A 20,056-nucleotide genomic window follows, 5' to 3' on the forward strand; every position below is an offset into this window, starting at 1 on the left:
ACACATTAAAAACATAATTTTGCTGTTTTATTCATGTAAAAAATTAATAGAATTACAGTTTACATACTTTGACATGAGAAGTCACATCAACCAGATGACAAAAAGTAATGACATCGTATTCATGTTACGATCCAACGCTAACCTCTTAACCTAACCCTCGGGAACTCGACTTATGAAACGAGTAGTAAGAGGAAGGAACACAAATCATCAATCAATAGAAACGTAGAGACATAAAGACGCCTCTCAGCTGGTCTCGTTGTGTATCGAAGCCTCACTGATGTTCGTTGGCAGGTTCGCCGTCGCTGTGCGGTTGTGGATCCAGTCCAGGTAGTTGCCCACTCGGGTGTAGATGCCGTAGTTGCCCGGTCGGGCGCAGCCCTTCCCCCAGCTGACGATCCCCAACAGGAACACCGTCTTCTTGTACTCCGTCACCAGGGGCCCGCCGCTGTCGCCCTTACACGAGTCCTGCCGGCCCTCGATGTATCCGGCACAGAACATGTTCTCAGTGAGCGTCACCCCGCTCTCATCCACGCACTGCTGTGTCCGGATCCGCGGCACCTTCAGCCGCCGCAGGAGGTGCGAGGTGGGCCCGTTCTCGCCCCTCCGCCCCCAGCCGCTCACCGTGTGCATGCTCACAGCCCAGAGGTCGCGCTCAGCCAGCGTGCGCCTCGGCAAGCAGACCGGGACGGCGTACGTGGTGTAGGCGATGGGCGTGGCAAGGCGGAGGAGGGCGATGTCGTTGTTGGCGGTGCTCTTCACGTAGTTCTGGTGCATGAAGATCTCGGACACCTGGATGTGCTGCTCCGTGCCCTCGTCCACCTCCGTGTTGTGCTCACCTGGTGGAAGAAGAGCTCACCAGGTTTAAGGCTAGAACGCGCCGACGAGTCTGGTTGATGTGAACGGAGGGATTCGTACCTGCAACCACCTTCAGGAACTGAGCGTCGGTGTCCTCCAGGCAGTGAGACGCTGTGAGGATCCATGTGGGTTTGAAAATCACACCTCCACAGAAACCTCGGCCTTTATACACCAGCAACACCTGTAACAACAAGCGGGAACATTTTGTTTTTGGACGAAGACGCCGTTTTCATCATCTGCAACCACCAAATATCCACAGAGGTCGGAGTTCGGCCAGGACTCGACACGTCCTCACAACCTAGTCGCATGAAACTGAAGATGCATTGATCCGCTGACAGTAAAATGGGTGACCTGTACCTTTAACTTCAGCGTACCTGCCAGGGGCATTCACCTTTGGGGCACTCCGTTCCCCCGACGATCCGAGCTCGAGAGTCGAGCTGCTCGGATTTGTTGTCTCCGTGCAGGACGGGAACCATCCCGCACGCTATCGACTCTGAAACCACAAACATGTAGAACGTTAATTTTCTAATGAAAATATGAAGTAGAACTGAAGTGTTTATAACACTATTAAGGTCACATTGGTGTCCCACAGGGATCGATACTGGGGCCACTTTTGTTTTGCATTTCTGCCACATATATATGCCACATATATATGCCACTTAAAAGAAATATATCCAAATATAGAATAAATGTAAAAAAATCGGAATTATGTTCCGTCCATCTTCCTGTAACTGTAAATGATTCAGCGCACATTTTGTCTAAAATATTCCTTGTCGGACCAGCAGTATACAGAACACATTGTGTTATCGTCATGAAAACCCATCTAATCATCCTCCCACCTTCCGCGATGCAGCTCTGCCCATCAACATCCAGGAAGTAGCCGTCCGCACACGAGCAGTTCAGCCTTCCTCCTCCCTCGGCTTCGTCACAGAAATGGTCGCAGCCTCCATTTTCCAGCAGGCAGCTGTCAGGAACGGCCATGTACTCTAAAACAACAATGAAGAGAGTTTGGTGTATGCCTTCCTACCAATACGATACCTGAGCAACACATACACATTTCATTAAATATGCCAAGCTGAACTCCCCCCCCCAAGTAAAATAAAGTGTAACGTTAGCAACGTTTCCTAATGTACTCAAAATACGGTACTTTAATTTTTAAGATATTTTAAGCTGTATCGTCTTAACAACAAACTAGAATAAAGTAACTGACAATTAAAATCATTGACCACCTGTTTTGCCAGTTCTTTATGTCGGGTACAGCTGTGAGTCATCTGCATAAAAGTGAGAGCCTGGTAGCATGTAGCCGAGACATAATAATAAAGTCGGACCAAGAATAGAGCCCCGAGGCTTCACTGTGGCAACACACATTGATGCCCATAATGCTCACCGTTCTGACAGGTGAGTCCGCTGAACTGTGGCAGACAATAGCAGGTGTAGGACGAACCCTGCGATGAACAGGTGCCGCCGTTCAGACAGGGATTCACCTGACAGCTGTCTGGACCTGCAGGGCAGCAACACCGGGACCACTTCATGTTCACGTAATAAAGTGTAATATAGCGGTATGAGATTAAAGGAAGATGTGTGGGTTCTTACGGTTGTATGTGGCCCAGAACTCGTTCTGAGGAAACAAACGCATGTTATTTATTCTGAAAGGGAAAAGATGAGCGTTCCAGTATTAAACCAGGTCTGACCGTGGTCTCGTCGTGCTCGTACACCTCCCGGGCCTCCTCATAGGAGCATCTCTCCTCCAGACACTCCCTCTTCAGATCCCCCTTCTGGAGCTCCTCTAACCAGCCTGAGTTGTACCTCCTAGTCCGGACCAGGACTCTGTGGGCTCCATCCGGATCCAGGAAGACTTCCAAACAGAGGACGGACAGAATGCTTCATCTACATTTACATCAGATTGAAGTAGCTGAAAAACCCTGTTCAGTTTGAAGTAACTGTTCAGTGCTAACGAGCAATGCTAGCATGCTAAGCTAAGACACCCTAAAGGAAGATTCCAGATCTAAGTGGACTAGACTCGAGTGGGTTCTGCAGCTGGACATGTGGACGTCCTCACCTGAAGCCGGCCTGCAGCCGGAAGAGCCGAAGAAGATGGCGAAGACGAGGACTCTCAGCCACATCGTCGCTGTTGTGCTGCTTCTTTGTGGACCCAAAGGTGCAAAGTCTGGTTCATCCCCCCCCACCGTGATCACATGTTCCCAATGGAAATACCCATCTGACCAAATATTGCAGACTGAATGCAGCTCTTTGCCCTCAGGAGGTAACGACCAGATCACGTTTAGGTCGGCATCATGAAGCAGATTTAAAGAGATTCGTAGAGTTTCTGTCCATCGTACACTTACGAATGTTTTAATTTTGAACTTTTTCTAATTAGGCAGTTGTTTTCTCCAACCAAGTCCAACCTGTTGGATGTCCTACAGGAAGATTCAGTTAAAAAAATCATTCCCGACACAGTCTTCACATTAGCATCTACTTTGTTGTTAGCGTCAAGAACGCCGACAGCGTCTTTCAACTGCAAACAAACAAACAAAAAAAACATGAAGATGCTATCAGAACCTGTCTTTATTTGAACCGGTTCACAAGAATTAAAGCATTGTTAACAGAATCCCTTTCAAGCTAAACACAGTTTCAACTTTGAATCTGACAAAAACATTCAAACGACAAAATCACCATTATTTGTATGATTATGTTATGACAACCGAAACACGATCTTCATCTTTATAACGATATCTTTGAGTTTGCGTCTTGGTTTGTCGAACTAAACCACTTTCAGACGGTGGACATGATGTCCTCGATCCACCCCAGGAAGTTCATGACCCTGGTGTAGACCCCGTACTGGTTTTCATTGGCACAGCCCTTCCCCCAGCTCACCACGCCCGTCAGGAACCAGGTTTTCTTGTAGCGCGTCACCAGAGGGCCGCCGCTGTCACCTTCGCAGGCGTCCTGGCCGCCGGACTTCAGCCCAGCGCAGAGCATGTTCCTGGTGATGTTGAGCTTGGTGTGGAGGCGGCACTCCTGCAGGGGGACCCTCGGCAGCACCAGCCGCTGGAGGACTCTGGAGGCGGGACCGAACCGCGACAGACGCCCCCAACCGGAGACGGTGGAGTGGCGGATGGTCGCCAGCGTTCGGCTGAAGGAGCTGTTCCGAGCAGGAAGGCAAACTGGTACCACGTAGAGGCCCAGTTTGACGGGACGGTGAAGCTTCAGCAAGGCCAAGTCGCTGTCGGAGCTGGTCTTGTTGTAGCCGTGGTGGATTAGCACTTTGACCACCCGCCGCTTCTGCTCCGTCTTGTCGTCCACGTTCAGGTCATGTTCACCTGGACGGGGGGGACAAGACCTTTTATATCAACACAACCGACTGAATCTGCATCCTCAAACGTTGGTCTCGTGTTTTAATCACAGAAATACAAGTTGAAATCATCAATGACTATGTAGAAAATACTTGGCCGGATCAGAAGGAGGGAAGCTAACGCCGGCACTCTCACCGACGGTGACGTTGAAGACGGCGGGAGGCTTCCTCCAGACACAGTGAGCTGCAGTTAAAACCCAGCGATCCGACAGGACGATGGCTCCGCAGATGAACTGGTTTTGCTCCGTCAGCAGAGCCTGAACCAGCAGGAATTAATATTATAACAAAATCACATACAGCACTTCTTTCTGAACATGTACGTATCATAAACAACATTCATCAAGCAGATTTGTACCTGGACTTATTCTGTACATGGACTCACCTGCCACGGACAGTGTCCTTTGGGGCAAATAATCCCGTTAACAACCCTGGGGGCAAAGTGTGTCAGAGGTCTTCCACAGGCCACGGCATCTGGACCGGAGATACAAGGAAACCACACCTTTACTCAAGACGTAGCTTCCTGCTGGAATCACCATGTTTGTAGTTGCTAACGTGTAGCCATGTAGCTACTGAGACGTTCCCAGGAGATTACTAAGTCCACTGTGCTTGCTGGAGTTTTCAAACTGGTAGGTAGTCGGTTTCTAGGTGGTTCTGACCTTTGGGCTCGCAGGTACTGCCATCCTGATGCAGGCGATATCCCGGAGCGCAGAAGCAGACATGCGAGCGGTCGGGAGACTGTCGGCAGAACTGTTCACAGCCTCCGTTTCTATAGCGACAGCCGTGGTAGGTCAGGCGGGCTGCGTGGAGTCAGAGACGAGAATCGGACACGCCGTTGTTGGTCGCCACCTTGTCAAACAGCGGGTGGTCATAGAGGTGTGGTGTTTACCTTTGTCACAGTTGTTTCCATGGAAACCAGGTGGACACTTGCAGGCGTAGGTGTCGACCTGGCGGGTGCAGGTCGCCCCGTTCTGGCAGGGAGACGACAGGCAGGCGTCCACCGCTGAAACAGGAAGGAGCATGTGAGCACCTGACAGTGTGGTGCAGCCAGTGGGGGATGATGTAACGTACCTGTGACGTACCTGTGTAGAGCCGCCAGAAGGCCTCCTGGATAAAGAGACAACACAATGCATTAGTGCCACACACACCACGCAGGACAGATCACTTGATCATGTCTCCACCAACCAGCTGCTGAGGCAGAGCGAAGATCTCCTTTGCCTCCTCGTAGGAGCACCGCTCCTCTAGACACTCGCGCTCCAGGTCTCCACGCCGCAGCTCCTCGAACAGGAAGTTGGCCCGGCGGTGGCGGTGCAGAAACACGCTGGCCTCGGGCTGGCTCACAAACACGTCGCCTTTGAACACGCAGAAAGAGAGACGTCCATGGTGAGCTACCTGCTGTGGCCACTAGAGGGCGACTGAATCCTGATCAGGTTCTTGTCTCGTTCTCTATTATGTTTCTGATTCATCACGTAAATAGCCGCCATTTCAGGAATGTGGTTGCTAGGTGACGCTAGGCTATGACGTGATGACTCTTTGTTGTTTTGTTTGTTACATTAAGGTGGACCTGTTGACAGAATAAATGTTTTCTTTAGTGTTTTTTTTGGACCTCAAAACGAGACATCTACGTCGAGAGCTGGTCGCTACGTTAGCCCAGAAGGGACAAACCAAACTCAAACTGGCCCTTTAAATATGAGCTGTGGGCGACGATGTCTCAGCTCCACCTATGCTAAGCTAACGATTGTTGCTAAGACACGGGACAGTAAACCCTACATTGAAAACACATAACCGCCAAACGCCTCATCGCTTAGCCAGCTTAGTTAACATGCCAACGTAACTCGAGCAGGAGCTCGGAGGACTTCAACTCTGGCTCTTGATTGTACAGGATAGAAGAAGAAGACGGGACTGACCTTCAGGGAGCCCAGTGCATGCTGGGATGGAGGCGATGAGGAGACGTAGGAAGAAGAGTCGCCGTGTTTCTCTGCTGACAGACGCCATGTTTGTTCTGATCAAAGTTCAGAAAAACACACGACCTCCTCCGAGTACAAATACCGCATCAGTACACACTACACACAACTACACACCACAAGATGTCCAATGATTTTCTGAGTCCGTCAATAAAGTACTCAGTTTGAAGTAGTCAGACCCTCCAGAGAGTTAGAGTACAGCAGTATCACCTTGATGTACTTAGAAGTACAAGTATGCAGGATGAACTACTGTGTACTACACAGTACTGCATCACATAACTGTAGTACTTTTATAAAATCACACAAAGTACAACGTTTACCTCTGAGGGTCTGAAGGCAACCCTTCAAAATAAAAGCCCTCACTTCGTATAAATTAACATTTTATTAGTTTTGTTCAGATTAATCACATTTAATACATCACACATTCTTAAAGAAGAGCATTTAGTATTTCATTCTGATATTTTATTTCCAAACAAACACAGCAATCAGACTGAATCTTGGGAAATATTTAAATAGCTGTCTTATTTTGTTAAATGTCCTGCAGGATGTGGGGCATGAACTCCCGGGCGTCCCTCAGCTCGTCCCTCCAGTCCTGGGGGACCCCGGCCCCACCGTAGGCCCCCGCGGCCCCCAGCAGGGCTCCCAGCGCCGCCCCGCGGTTGCAGTTCTCACCTGGAACAGGAAACAGCTGGTCGGAACAGGAAACAGCTGGGCGGAACTGCGTGGAGGCGGGAAAACGTGACGCATGGAAAAAAACCTGCTACGAACCTCCACAGTTGGCATTGGCGAGGATTCCTCCGGGGAGGTCGGCGGCAAACTCATGGGCCAGATAGAACAAGCTGGACAGGGCTCCTATTGGTCGACAAGAAACAGCAGTCAGACCTCAGCCGGTGGTCACATGACACACGTCACACGATCAGACAGGTTCACCTTTCGTGTAGCAGGCCAGACCCAGCTGGTTCACGGCGCTCTGATGGACCCGCAGACCCTCGTCAGACCTCAACGGGAACCTGCAAAGATCACAGAAGTGTTGATTGATGGACCCATTGATTGATTGGGGGCCTGCTGGTCTGAGCTCCTGGTAACCTGGCGGCCTTGCGGATGAAGGTCTGGCAGGTCTCCCAGGCGTCCAGGGTCCTCAGAGCATGTTCCGCCTGCTGCCGGACTCCGGCGCCACCCAACACGGCGTGCAGCGCCTGGCTGTAAATGGACACGTAGCGGGGCACCCTCGGGTGGGGGTGGGTGAGCTTCACGAACTCCACCGCCGCTGAGACCTGGAGACCAGATTCAGGGGGGTTAGAATCAACAACGTTGTCTGAGAACTCGACGCTACCTGTGGAGGTGACACCCACAGCTTGCTCCTGATTGGCCGAGGCAGACAGCAGGACGAAGGGGAGGATCATGGGAAGGCAGCCGATGGCATCCAGCTGGCTGTCATGGGAGGAAGAGCTCATCAACTGCCTGCATCGGTTTTCTGCAAACGCCAGAACCTGAAACACAACCAGAGTCCAGGAGACCAGAGTCCAGCAGACAAAGACCGGCTGACAGTCGGGTCGGGGTGCGTGGGTTTTACCTGCCGGGGCTCGGTGGGCCGGCCATCCTGCCAGCTGCAGAAGAAGGAGCGGTGGGAGGACTCGGCATAGGTGTCCCGGTGGGAGCCGGCCGTGGTCAGGAAGTGGACGTAGTCCGCCAGGACGGCAGCGCGGGCGTCCGGCCGAGAGACGTCGCCGAAGCGCCCGGCTACCAGCGAGCGGGCGGCTCGGAGGGAACACAGCACATTCAGGGTGTTGTCTCCGGCCTGAAGACCTAGAGACCACAAGCACAGAAGTCAGGATCAGAACTCAAGACCGCTACCGGGACTAGTCAGCAGTACCTTGGTGGTAGTGGACAGAGCCGTTAGAGGACTTCCACAGTTCCAGCTTGTCGTGGAGGATCACGCTCCCGACCACGTCGGGTCGCCTGGCGCCAGACGCCCAAGCGGTCCGACCGCTACCGGCTGCAACACACAGACGGGGAAGATCAGAACCAACACACAACCACCTCTCCAGGACTCAACGTGGTCCAGGTTTCGGTACCGGTGTTGGAGAGGCTGAGGATGCTGGACGGGTGCCGGTCTCTGGGCGACCTGAAGCCGGATATCCAGCCTCCGAAGTCCCTCCTGATGTCGTCCACATCATAGTACCAGTGGACAGGCATGGACATGGAGTCGGCTGCACACATCGCCCACAATGCATCGCTCACTGCTCGCCGTGTCAGAGTCATCTCGCCTGAGGACGGCAGACATAATAAAAATAATCTCTAATTAGCAGCAGAACTTCATGTTATTATCTCTATATTTCAGACGAACTTCATGTTATTATCTCTATATTTCAGACGAATTTCATGTTAGAATTTGTATTTAAGGCGAACTGTATGTTAAATATAGAGATTATAAGGCGAACATTGAGTAATAATCTCTATATTTTAGCAGCAGAACTTCATGTTATAATCTCTAGATCTAAGGCGAATTTTATGTTAGAATCTTTATATTTTAGCAGCACTACTTCATGTTATAATCTCTATATTTCAGGCGAATTTCGTGTTATAATCTCTATATTTGAGCCGAACTTCGTGTTATTTGTCTCCTCACCTTTCATGGAGCTCGTGGACCCTCAACGGTTCTCGGCACTTAATGCCAAAACATGTAAACGTATGCATAAGTTTATCACTGTTACAAAACGGCTACAGGAAGTAGCTTAGGTTAGCACCAGCTAGAAAACATGACGAGCTGCTTGCTGTAGCAGGTTACAGTTACAGCTGGATTCTGGGCATAAACATGTTTGTACAGTTATTAGTTATTAGTTTATTAAGAAGTTTTAAAAACGTGTTATGAAAAGCTGGACGTTTGTTTTTGTCGTCAATGGTTCCGCAGTACGGCGGTCGATGTAGGTCAACTCAAAGAATTGAAGGCTTTCTAGCCCTGAGTTCAGGCTGCCAGGCTTACAAACAGCGTTCAGCGAACAAATCCTCTATAAAACGTCAGTAATATATTGTTATTTGTTATTTTTATGGACAAATAATAACGTTTATTGTGGTGCAAAACGGAAATAAAAACGTTTAGAGATGGAAAAACTGCCTGGAAAGCGGAAATCAGGTCACAATTATTACTTCACTTGTACGGCGGCCGTTGAGGATCAAGACATAGTAAATCAATTACAACGCGAATCAGAACTCGTGTGTTTCTGTTATCGTGTTGAATTAAACGTGAAGTTGTCGTCAAACGGAAGACGTTAACGATCCCGTCGTCGCTCGCGGTTCACGTCGGAATCACGTGTTTAGCGTCGCTGCGAGCAAACGACGGAGTTACACCGGTTGTTTTTAGCCCGCCGGCTAAGCTAAGCTAACGTCTCTTACTCAGATGGAAATGGAAGAAGATCCACTAGATCCACAAGACGTCGGTAAGAACCAGGTTTAGCTGCATGGTAGTTTAATGACGAGAAATCAGTTTCTGGACTTAACCTAGTCCAGGCTTGACAAACCAGGTTCTGGACTCATTTAAATCTAGTCCAGGTTTTATTAACGTTACAGTGGTTTTGGATCGGGGGTCCGGTCTGGTTCACACTGGTTTTACTGGTCTCAAAGGTGGTTCATGTGGTTCTAGTCCAGGTTTGACAAGACAGTGGGTTTGGACCTGGACCAGGTCTGATGTGGACTAGATGGAGGAGAAGTCATGTTTTTTTTTTTTTTTTTCTCACAGAACGAGCCAAAGCCTTCTGGGCCGAGGAGGACGTGGACCAGGTCTTTAACGGGGTCTTGGAGTATGTGGAGAACCTGAAGAGTGTTCTGAAGGAGAACACGGCCACAGATAAAGGTTTGGACTCTTCTTCTTCGTTGGTGGTGAAGACTACTTCCTGTTGTGGTGACCCTGGGTCCCGTTGTGTGTTTCCCAGACTTTGTTCAGGCCCTGAAGCTGCTGGAATCCCTGAGCCCCCCTCCAGCCCCCCAGGACCCCTCTGTAGTCCAGGTGGTCATCGGCTCAGGTGGACGCTCACTTTTATTCCCAAACTTTATTGACAAAACATAAACACATCACAGTGCGTTTAAAGACCCCGATTCTGGACTCGAATCCAGTATTTATCTAAAACTCTTCTCTCTACTCTTCTCTAAAACTTATATTTAATTATATTGAATATTAAATAAAATTATAACATTATTTAATTTAAGATCATTAAATTTAATATAATTTAATATAATATCACATTGAATTTAACCATGTGGATATTTTTAAAAAGATAATGTGTTGTCTTATTTTGGCGGTTCCTTCCTGTCCAGATGAGCTGCTGGTGGCTGAGTTCTCCCACCACAGCCCACCCCCTCCCTCCAACGGGCTGTCCAGCTCAGCAGCCCCCCCTGCAGGACAAGAGGAGCTGCTGCCTCCGCTGACCCCCGTCCAGCTGGAGTACCAGCCCCACACCTGCTGCAAGGTGACACACACTCCTGCACACACACACACACACAAACCTGTACACACACCTGTACACACTGTTGTCGTCTCCCTCCAGGCCTGCTTGCCCAGTTTACCCAGCATACCTCAGTGCACCCCTGCGTTTTGGGGTCAGAACCCCCTGAAGGTGCCGCTGCTCTGTGGCTTCAAGAGGCTGAGCGCCGCGCCACTGATGATGTCACCGGAGGGGAGGGACGAGGGGGCGGAGCCTGCCAGCTGTGAGGACAAGGACGACTGGGACGTCGTCTACAAAGCCCCGTGTGGGCAGAGCCTCCGTAACCATGACGATGTGATGTGTTTCCTGCTGGCCTCCGAGAGCTACGACATCCTGCAGGTGTGTGGCGAGGCGTTCAGGTACCTGTGACATCATCAGCCTACAGTATGATTGTGTAACAGTGGAACCCGGGACCTCCCCAGGTGGACTTCTTCACCTTCAACCCCTCCGTCCGGCTGGACCCCCCTCTGCCGCTGGGCCCCCAGGAGCCGGAGATGGACCTGAGCCGTGGCTTGGAGCCCACGCCGGTGCAGCTGTGCGTGGGGGACGGCGGTGCCCGGCCCGCCGAGTTCCGCTACAGGAAGGAGCGCTGGCCTCACGGCTGCTTCCTGTCCCGCGGCCCGGCGCTGTTCGCCGTGTGCTGCGACTGCACCGACGGCTGCAGCGACACACGCCGCTGCGCCTGCGCTGCCGCCACAGCGGGGGACCGCCGCTACGCGCACCTCCGGCTGGAGGAGCCGGTGGCGACGGGGTAAGACGGGGGGCGCGGGTGTATGGTGAGAACGCAAGGCGTCTGGCAGGAAGTGGTGACGTGTGACTTCCTGTCCTCAGGGTCTACGAGTGCGGGCCGTGGTGCGGCTGCGTCCGGGCTCGCTGCCAGAACCGGCTGGTCCAGAGGGGGATCCGGGTCCGCCTTCAGGTCTTCCAGACCGCAGACCGCGGCTGGGGGGTCCGTTGCCGTGACGACCTGGACCGCGGCACCTTCGTGTGCATGTACGCAGGTGTGATGCTGCGGCGTAGCCTCAGCCCCACCGAGGGTCCGCCCCCCAAACTGACGAGGGCCGACCTGCCGTCGGACGACGAGGTGCAGGTGGTCACCGAGTGGCTGCCGCCCCCAGTCCTGGAGGGGCGCAGCACCGTGCTGGAGCCCACCAAGGAGCCCACCACGGAGCCCCCCCTCCACGTCCCCGTCATCCAGAGACCCACCGACACACAGGTGCTCAGATACTCAGATACTCACCAGTACATGTACTCTGGACATTTACTTTTACTATGTTTAGATACTTTTACTACGTTTAGATGCTTTTACTGCAGTGGGGTTGACAGGAAGACACAAAGATTAAAACCCGGTCCCGTCTGCAGAAGGTCTTGGTTGGGGGTCCCAAGGATCCGTCCCCTGCAGCAGGGGAGTCATGTGACCAGTCCCCTGTTCTGGAGAGGATGGTTGCCACGGCAGCAGGCGGTCCTGAGTTGAACGGCACGTCGACGAAGAAGAGAGCGATGACTGTGGAGGACGTTTACTTCCTGGACGCCACCAAGGAGGGAAACGTGAGCCGCTTCATCAACGTAAGACCACAGAGATAAATCATATTTATATTATAAACATATAATTCTATTGTGTCTTTTAGAAATTACAACTCAACTCTCATATATATTTAATATGTCAATATTGTAACTTTTTCTAAAAACAATGTCTTTTTTGAGATTACATTCATAGAATCATAATAATATTATTATTTTATTGTTTTGTTATTATATTCTGACCTTTTCTGCCCTGAAAGTGTTTCATGTTGTATAAAAATCTCATATTTAATATGTTGAACTTTGATTTTGCGTCGCCATGGAAACAAACCCACTTGACTGACCACCTTTGATCCCGTCTCTGCAGCACAGCTGCCTGCCGAGCCTGTTCGTCCAGAACGTGTTCACCGACTGTCACGACCCCGACTTCCCCACCGTTGCCTTCTTCACCGGCAGGTGAGCTCACCGCCGGTCTGGTAGCTGATCTGGTAGCTGGTCTGGTAGCTGGACTGGTTCTAACTGGTCCGTCTCTGTTCCAGGGTGGTGAAGGCCGGCACTGAGCTGACCTGGAACTACTCCTCCGAAGGCCTTGGCGGTAGCAACGGTTGCCGAGGACAGTCTGGCATCGAGGAGAAGCTGTGTGACATGTGTGAGGTCAAAGGTTCAGGGTCACCCCTCCCTCCCTCCCGACTGATGGACCGCTCCGTTCCCCTGTAAAATAAAACATCTGGACACTTTTTATAAAAATCTTTTTCTAAATAAATGTGAAAAATCACTTTAGGTTATTTTATTTCAAGGGATTTTCTCTCTCTCTCTCTCTCTCTCTCTCTCTCTCTCTCTCTCTCTCTCTCTCTCTGTGTGTGTGTGTGTGTGTGTGTGTGTGTGTGTGTGTGTGTGTGTGTGTGTGTGTGTGTGTGTGTGTGTGTGTGTGTGTGTGTGTGTGTGTGTGTGTGTGTGTGTGTGTCTGTGTCTGTGTCTGTGTCTGTGTCTGTGTCTGTGTCTGTGTTTACATTGTTGACATTAGGTCTTTTATTTTGGAAGTTCTTTGGGGAAGTCGAGAGAAGAGTCACCATGGAAACACCATCAATATATTTGAATTGGAATAGAGTACAAACATAAAATGGGACAATATATAAAAGAAGCACGATAAGAGTTTTGAATTAAAGGGGGAACTGCTGCTTTTATTTTGAAATCCAAATGCAGGCGTTGCGCAAGAGAAACTTCCTGTTTCAACCGGCCTGGTACTTTTATTCTGAAACGTCCCACCGGATCTCCGTTGTTGTTTACATGCGCGTCGCACCCTCCACACACGCACCACCGACCCTCAGCGCACCCCTACGCCGACCATGAGCGCTCTCCTGCCGGCTCCGTGTGTGCTCCTCCTCGGCCTCCTCTGGTTCTCCCTCCCCCCGGCCGCCGCCTGCCGGGTCCAGATCCCGCCTCACGACCAGGTGGCCCGGGTGGCCCGCTTCGTGGCCCACCAGTGCGACTGGGCCTCCATGGCCACCATCTCCACCCACAAGCCGGTGGTGGGGCAGCCGTTCTCCAACGCCTTCTCGGTGAGCGACGGGCCGGAGGGCTCCGGGACCGGGACGCCCTACATGTACCTGACCCGCATGGAGATCTCGGTGCAGGACCTGCAGGTAACGTAGTCACGTGAGTGTGTGTAACAAAGTCACATAGACCTGGTCCCGGTCTACAGAGGTGAAGCAGAACTAAAAACAACCAGACTTGTATCAACAATATGTTCTTTAATAATAAAAAAGATATAAGTGTTTAAATAAATCAATAAACGTGATGACGGAAGTTTTATTAAGTCATGCAAACTTTCAGTAAACGGCACCACTTTCCACCGTGACGCAGCAATTCCTCCACGGTGACTCAGCAGTTTGTGAGTGGAAGTCACATGCTGAAGCTGAAGTCATGTGACCGAGAACGCGGCCCAAAAAAAAACACCGAGTTGAGTTTTTGGAAAGTTCGTTGATGAGTTTGCCGGAAGACGTTTCCATGGAAACAATGACGGTGAAAGGAGTTGAGGTTATTAAAGGAGTCGGGATTATAACAGGAGAGTTGTAGTGACGGCGTGTCCCCTGCAGGTGGCGCCGGTGGCGTCTCTCTCCATGTCTCTGGCTCAGACAGATTACTGCCGGCAGCAGGGCTACGACCCCCAGAGTCCTCTCTGTGCCCACCTCATCCTGTCTGGCTCTGTGCTGGAGGTACGTATGCATGCGCACACACACACACACACACACACACACACACACACACAGCTCGGCCGTCACATGACGCTGTCACATGACCTCCTCCAGGTCAACGGGACGGAGGCCGAGTTTGCAAAGAAATCTCTGTTCAGTCGACATCCAGAGATGATCAACTGGCCGTCGGACCACGACTGGTTCTTCGCCAAGTTCAACATCACTCAGGTACCAGAACTCCTACCAGTACTACTAGTAATACTACTACTACCGTTGCTAAATAAAAGTACGACCCCGCTGTGTTGCAGGTCTGGGTGCTGGACTACTTCGGCGGGGTGAAGACAGTCTCCCCAGAGGAATACTTCCAGGCGCCGCTGCACAGGAAGCAGCACTGACACTCAGGGCTGCTGGTTCCTGTAGTTTCTGATTCTTCTGTTTGTAGTTCTGTGAGAGCTGGACTACAACTCCCAACGTGAGAACATTTAACAAACAGAAATATTTTTATACAAATCAAAAACTTTGAATCTCACTTCAGAAATACAGTTTAGATTATTTTCATAAATGTGATTTACGAACAAATATTTCAGCTTTTCTTGCTTCGACCTCCTAAACGCACCAGACTTCAGCCACTAACAGGCGGGTTTAAGGTGAAAGCAACGAGGTTCAGATGAAAAATATGACAGTATTCTGATGAAATGTTTGTATTTTAAGTGTGTGTGGCAAAGTAATGTTATATATTCTTAATTCCTCGATGAATAACGGCATTTCCCATGATTCTTAGCTGTCGGCAGGACATCAATGTATGAATGTAAATTGGAGAAATAGTAAGGGGGTTTGTATTAGGGGCGGGGCTTGCATTTGGGGCGGGGCTTCTGTTCACAGCAGTTGTTTGTGTGACCCTTCAAAACTTTATTCCGCTTCTTAATAACTTGATGAATTTGCTGTGAAAGAATGTTAACCAATGATTTGTGTAAATAAAATGTTCTTTTACTCAACTATATTGTTGAAACATTTTTGTTCTGTGTACTTTGAGAAAGATGACTACATTGAAGTACTACTTTCAGTTACTTGAGTATTTTAGTACTCTCTATCTGACTGATGCTTAAAAAACCTTAAAAACTGATGATGTTTTATGAAAACTTAAGTCAAATATACACAAGTATCAACTTGGTCTTTAAGTATATCGACAGATAACAGCCATTCTTGTCCTGAAGTAGAAGTACATGAAAGTGTGTTTTTAGGTGGTATATTTACATAAAAGAACAACAGCAGGAAGGAGACATACAGTATTCACGTTTCAGTGGAACATCAAGACTTTTGTCATTTCCACATGACCTCCGAACGTGTGTTTGTGTGTGTGTTTGTGTGTCACACCTGTCAGAGAAGCTCGCCACCACTTCCTGTTCCACTCGGAGGCGGCGAGGAAGACGAGCATTGCTTCATTCTTCTGGTGAAAGCAGCCGGAGAGGATGGAGCTCCAGGTCTGGGTTTCTGGCCTCCTGGTCCTGGTCTCGGTGGCCCAGCCGGCAGGTAGGGGACCAGCTTTCATGAACCAGATCTGTTTGGTCAACGTGGGTTTTTGCACTGCGAGCCGGCTGAAACATTTAAAGGTCGAAATGTTTCTCCGATCTCTGATAAACACGTATTGAACTCTAGAGATGTAGCTGAGATCGTATTTAACTGAGATCGTATTTAACTCGTAAACACCGACGTGAACCTGTCTGTGGTCTACGTGAAAACAGGAAACGCCCTCAGATCTCGAAACCAGCGAAGAAGATGAGCGCTGTCGTTGGAGAACAAAAGAAGCTTGTCTCCGGCGGCCATGTTGGTTTTTCTGCTCGACCTCGAATATGTCAGTCTTAGCTGCTGATGCTAACGGTAGCATGTTGTTGTTAGCACGGCAGGTTAGTGCTTGCATGCTAACGTTAGTTCGACCTGCGGACAAAAAAAAAAAAAAGCTCAGCTGACGAGTCAAATTTATCACTACATTGTTAGAGGGTTATTAAAGGGTAATACATGGTTATTAGATGTTAGTAAAAGGTTATTAAAGGGTATTAAAGAGTTATTAAGGGTATTAAAAGGTTATTAAAGGGTATTAAGTGTCCAGGGGTATGAAAGGTTATAAGAGGTTATTAAAAGGTTAATAAGGGGTTATTACAATCAAATGCAGTTATATTAACAGTATTTTAGGTGACATTGAAAAATAGGTGTTTCGTTTGCAGTTTATCTATTTATTGTTTGAGTTAAAGTTTCTGAAATGTAAAAGTGATTCTGGTTTCATCGCCTTCATCGCCTTGTGACAGTTTCCTGATTAATGTGTCCGCCGTTCATCGGCGTTGCAGTTCAGAGCAGATTAATCGACCACAAACCCCCTTTTCAGGAAGCTGCCGCGGTTTGTGTTGGGCCGATGAGCTGACGGTCATGTGACCTGCGGCTTCGTGAGCTCGGCGCTCAAAACGCGCAGCCGAAAATAAGGTTTTATTTCTGGAGTTGTCTTTTAGAGATGAACTCTGTGATAGTCGTCTTTCTTCAGGAGCCAATCAGATAAAATAAGCATATATAATACATATAATGAAGCTGTGCTATTATAATAATAATTATAATAATAATTATACTAATAATAAATATTATGCAGCTTCTGGTTTTGTAATTTGAAAATCTTGACTCTTTGCAGTTTCTTTTAAATTCTTTAATTATTATTATTAATTTAAATAACTTCCGATCCTTCTTTTAATCCTACTCCTACTTTAGTTTTACTACTATAATAAATATAATAATATAGTATATGAGTCAGGACTTGTCACTTATAAGATGTTGGATTACAGCTGTTTCTTAAATTAGGCCTTTTTTAAAGCAGCTTCTGAACTGTGTGAAGCTGTTTGTTCATGCTTATATGACTACTACTGCTGCTAATACCTGTAGTACTACTTCTACTACTACCAGACAGCCTGTATTTGTTTTTATTTTTGGTAGTTTCTGAGCTTGTGTCAGTCTAAATGTGTGACCTTTAATTTTCTTATTATATATATGCTTGTTAATAAAGTTGAGGGAAAGAGACGAGGAGTAGTACTGGTCGTAGTTTTACTGCACTGGGGTACTTAAACCTGAACACAGTGGTATTTATACACATGTTTATGCTGAAATGATGCTGAGGAAAGTACTTTCTCATACTTTTTCTGCTCTGACAGGATGTCTCATTATTCATCATGACTCATAGAAACATCTTCATGGAAACTGATGAGTACACAGTATCAGTACACAGTATCAGTACACAGTAAAACTACAACAGTAACCAGAGTTTGTGTTTCTCTTAAATTCAACCTTTTTAAAGCAGCTTCTGAATCGGATTACTCTCTCTCTCCCCCATCTCCCTCTGGTGGCCTTCACAATAAAAGCTGCCCTGTTACCTTTCATAATAACAGCTGCTCTGTTGGCCTTCACAATAAAAGCCTCTCTCTGGTCCACAGAGGCGATGGGGATGTACGACCCCCAGCTGTGTTACATCCTGGACGGCTTCCTCGGTCTCTACGGACTCGTCATCACCGGCATGTTCATCAAGGAGAAGGTCTGTTCTCCCGCTTTTATTTTGACGGGTTCCTGGAGTTCACCGTCACCATGAATTGTCTTTTTCTTTGTAGTTCTTCCGAAGCAAAGTGAAGGCGACGGAGGAGAGCATCTACAGCGTGAGTCCTCCCTCATCATCCACTCCCTGTGTGTTGTAACGTTGTGTGTTGTTGTAACGTTGTGTGTTGTAACGTTGTGTGTTGTAACGTTGTGTGTTGTAACGCTGTTTGTTGTCATGCTGTGCTGCGTTCAGGACCTGGAGGGGCAGAGCTCCGGAGGGTACTCCCAGCTGGCGAGAGACCGGGTGAGTTCTTAGGAGGTTCTGAGATCAGTGATCGGACGGATGAGAACCTGTTTAGAACTCTAAAGAACCGAGGTCTGTTCTGTGTTGTAGAACCGCGCGATGGCGGACGGTGACGACACGTACACGGTGACCCACACACACACACACACACACTAGAACTCACGTGTTCATGCTGATCACGTGATCAATATATCTCCACATATGGGTGTGATTGTTTTAAATTGCTGATGATGATTGTGATTTATTGATCAGGGTTTGAACCCACGGGTTCAAGGCGAATACAAAGAACTTCCTTTGAAAAGAGAGGTCAGTGGTTATTGATTATTGATTATTGCTTATGTCTCTTCATGTTGTCATGAACGTCAGCTGATCTTGTTTTTCGTGTTTCCCCTCATTGATCGGATATCGGTGATGACCTGATCGTGTTGGTGGCGCAGCAGCGTCAGAGGAAGAACGAGCAGGTTTACCAGGTGAGAGATCAATAAACCTGATCAATACACGTGATCAATACACATGATCAATACTGATCGATACGTTTTGTGACGCGTCTTCAGGGTCTGAGCGCCGCCGCCAGGGACACCTACGACTCCCTGCAGATGCAGCCACTTCCTGCTCGCTGATGCCGATCACTTCCTGTCAGCCTCAAACACAAATCACAATTATCGATCGTGTTGTTTTTCTATTAGTCGATCATGAAGTCATTAAGGTATTTTAATGGAATCATTCATATTGATTGATACGACGGATTATTAGGGCCAGACTAAAAGAAACAATTTTTTTTTTTTAAATTACAAGAAAAAAGTTATATTACGAGAATAAAAGTCATAATATTACCAGAATAAAAGTCGTAATATTACCAGAATAAAAGTCATAATATTACGAGAATAAAGTCGTAATATTACGACTTTATTCTTGTAATATTACGACTTTATTCTCGTAATATTATGACTTTATTCTTGTAATATTATGACTTTATTCTGGTAATATTATGACTTTTTTCTCGTAATGTTACGACTTTATTCTCGTAGACCTAATATTATGACTTTTTTTCTCGTAATGTTACGACTTTATTCTCGTAATTTAAAAAAATATATATATTTTTTTCTCTTAGTCTGGCCCTAATACTCCGTCGTAGATTGATCATCAGAATGAACCTTCAGGTTTGGTCGTCAGCTAAAAAAGGAAAAAAAAGATTTAAAAAAAAGAGAAAGAAATAATAATGATCAATGTTTTATTAACAGCATTGTGAATATATTTGAATTCTACACCTGATCAACAATTTCACTATTTTCTCCTGCGAGTTAAAGCTGTAAATGTAAAACAATAACAGGTTGTTTTGATTATCAGTCTGTTCTGATGCGTTTAGATACTCAAAGAAAGTCATAACCTGACCAGCTTTTTAAGAAGCTTTGTTTTATTGGTCTGATATTTTCCTGAGAAGTTGTGCTGTTTCTATATGAATATTGTGTTCGTGTTTGCTCTGTAAAAGCTTTATTTCTGATATTAAAAAGGTGTGTTTTAAGAAATCCTAACGACAGTAGAGAAATCCAACATTTTACTTGGTAGATTAAAAAAACAACAACAGACGTTTGGTATTTCGACAAGGTTTGCTTTCATAGATTTAATAATTCACTGCAAACTTGCCTGTTTCCGGTAAGGGTTAACTCTCTTTAATTATTAAATGTAGCCTGTATAGTGTAGTGCAGAACACCATTAAAACGCCTTTCAGTTGGTTAATTATTAATAAATTCACACCTTGAACGCTGAGTCCGTTTTCACATTTTCAAATAAAGAGATATCCATATCAAACAATTTGAATAACTGAA

The 20,056-nt window shown here is 47.8% G+C and overlaps 5 protein-coding genes across 8 annotated transcripts; 3 read left to right on the forward strand and 2 right to left on the reverse strand.

The window, feature by feature from the left end:
• Positions 1-26: 26 nt before the first annotated feature.
• Positions 27-6,343, reverse strand: LOC311010038 (uncharacterized protein). The gene is made up of 16 exons (XM_084004518.1): positions 6,112-6,343; positions 5,390-5,556; positions 5,287-5,311; positions 5,094-5,207; positions 4,864-5,004; positions 4,590-4,678; positions 4,344-4,464; positions 3,634-4,175; positions 2,915-3,110; positions 2,547-2,710; positions 2,449-2,473; positions 2,243-2,356; positions 1,695-1,841; positions 1,230-1,348; positions 916-1,036; positions 27-836 (listed from the first exon to the last, which is right to left on the reverse strand). The coding sequence occupies exons 1-16, from the start codon at positions 6,197-6,199 to the stop codon at positions 244-246; spliced, it is 2,766 nt and encodes a 921-aa protein (XP_083860644.1). The 5' UTR covers positions 6,200-6,343; the 3' UTR covers positions 27-243.
• Positions 6,344-6,531: 188 nt separating this feature from the next.
• Positions 6,532-9,099, reverse strand: LOC311009846 (uncharacterized protein). Its single transcript, XM_084004269.1, has 9 exons — positions 8,798-9,099; positions 8,244-8,435; positions 8,042-8,164; positions 7,742-7,974; positions 7,521-7,658; positions 7,255-7,442; positions 7,099-7,178; positions 6,937-7,020; positions 6,532-6,840 (listed from the first exon to the last, which is right to left on the reverse strand). Exons 1-9 carry the CDS (start codon positions 8,802-8,804, stop codon positions 6,698-6,700), a joined length of 1,188 nt encoding a protein of 395 aa, XP_083860395.1. The 5' UTR covers positions 8,805-9,099; the 3' UTR covers positions 6,532-6,697.
• Positions 9,100-9,311: 212 nt separating this feature from the next.
• setdb2 (SET domain bifurcated histone lysine methyltransferase 2) lies at positions 9,312-12,931 on the forward strand. 3 transcript variants are annotated; one of them, XM_084004263.1, is made up of 10 exons: positions 9,313-9,605; positions 9,905-10,018; positions 10,098-10,187; positions 10,480-10,631; positions 10,710-10,985; positions 11,069-11,397; positions 11,478-11,862; positions 12,009-12,212; positions 12,535-12,623; positions 12,707-12,931. In XM_084004263.1, exons 1-10 carry the CDS (start codon positions 9,566-9,568, stop codon positions 12,882-12,884), a joined length of 1,857 nt encoding a protein of 618 aa, XP_083860389.1. In that variant the 5' UTR covers positions 9,313-9,565; the 3' UTR covers positions 12,885-12,931. The 3 variants fall into 3 exon arrangements, with proteins under 3 accessions (XP_083860390.1, XP_083860389.1, XP_083860388.1); XM_084004264.1 differs by having other exon boundaries at positions 9,312-9,605; positions 10,480-10,985; positions 12,540-12,623; positions 12,707-12,884; XM_084004262.1 differs by having other exon boundaries at positions 10,480-10,985.
• A 483-nt stretch (positions 12,932-13,414) lies between these two features.
• creg1 (cellular repressor of E1A-stimulated genes 1) lies at positions 13,415-15,203 on the forward strand. Its single transcript, XM_084004273.1, has 4 exons — positions 13,415-13,810; positions 14,264-14,383; positions 14,477-14,590; positions 14,671-15,203. The coding sequence occupies exons 1-4, from the start codon at positions 13,514-13,516 to the stop codon at positions 14,755-14,757; spliced, it is 618 nt and encodes a 205-aa protein (XP_083860399.1). The 5' UTR covers positions 13,415-13,513; the 3' UTR covers positions 14,758-15,203.
• Positions 15,204-15,698: 495 nt separating this feature from the next.
• cd247 (CD247 molecule) lies at positions 15,699-19,767 on the forward strand. Of its 2 annotated transcripts, none has more exons than XM_084004272.1 (8): positions 15,699-15,892; positions 17,830-17,927; positions 18,001-18,045; positions 18,180-18,230; positions 18,321-18,356; positions 18,483-18,536; positions 18,671-18,700; positions 18,785-19,767. In XM_084004272.1, the coding sequence occupies exons 1-8, from the start codon at positions 15,832-15,834 to the stop codon at positions 18,848-18,850; spliced, it is 441 nt and encodes a 146-aa protein (XP_083860398.1). In that variant the 5' UTR covers positions 15,699-15,831; the 3' UTR covers positions 18,851-19,767. The 2 variants fall into 2 exon arrangements, with proteins under 2 accessions (XP_083860398.1, XP_083860397.1); XM_084004271.1 differs by having other exon boundaries at positions 15,704-15,892; positions 18,668-18,700.
• The last annotated feature ends 289 nt before the right edge of the window (positions 19,768-20,056 follow it).

Source organism: Eutrigla gurnardus (genome assembly GCF_963514095.1).
Source record: "Eutrigla gurnardus genome assembly, chromosome: 24".
In the NCBI taxonomy this organism is placed as follows: Eukaryota; Metazoa; Chordata; class Actinopteri; order Perciformes; family Triglidae; genus Eutrigla; species Eutrigla gurnardus.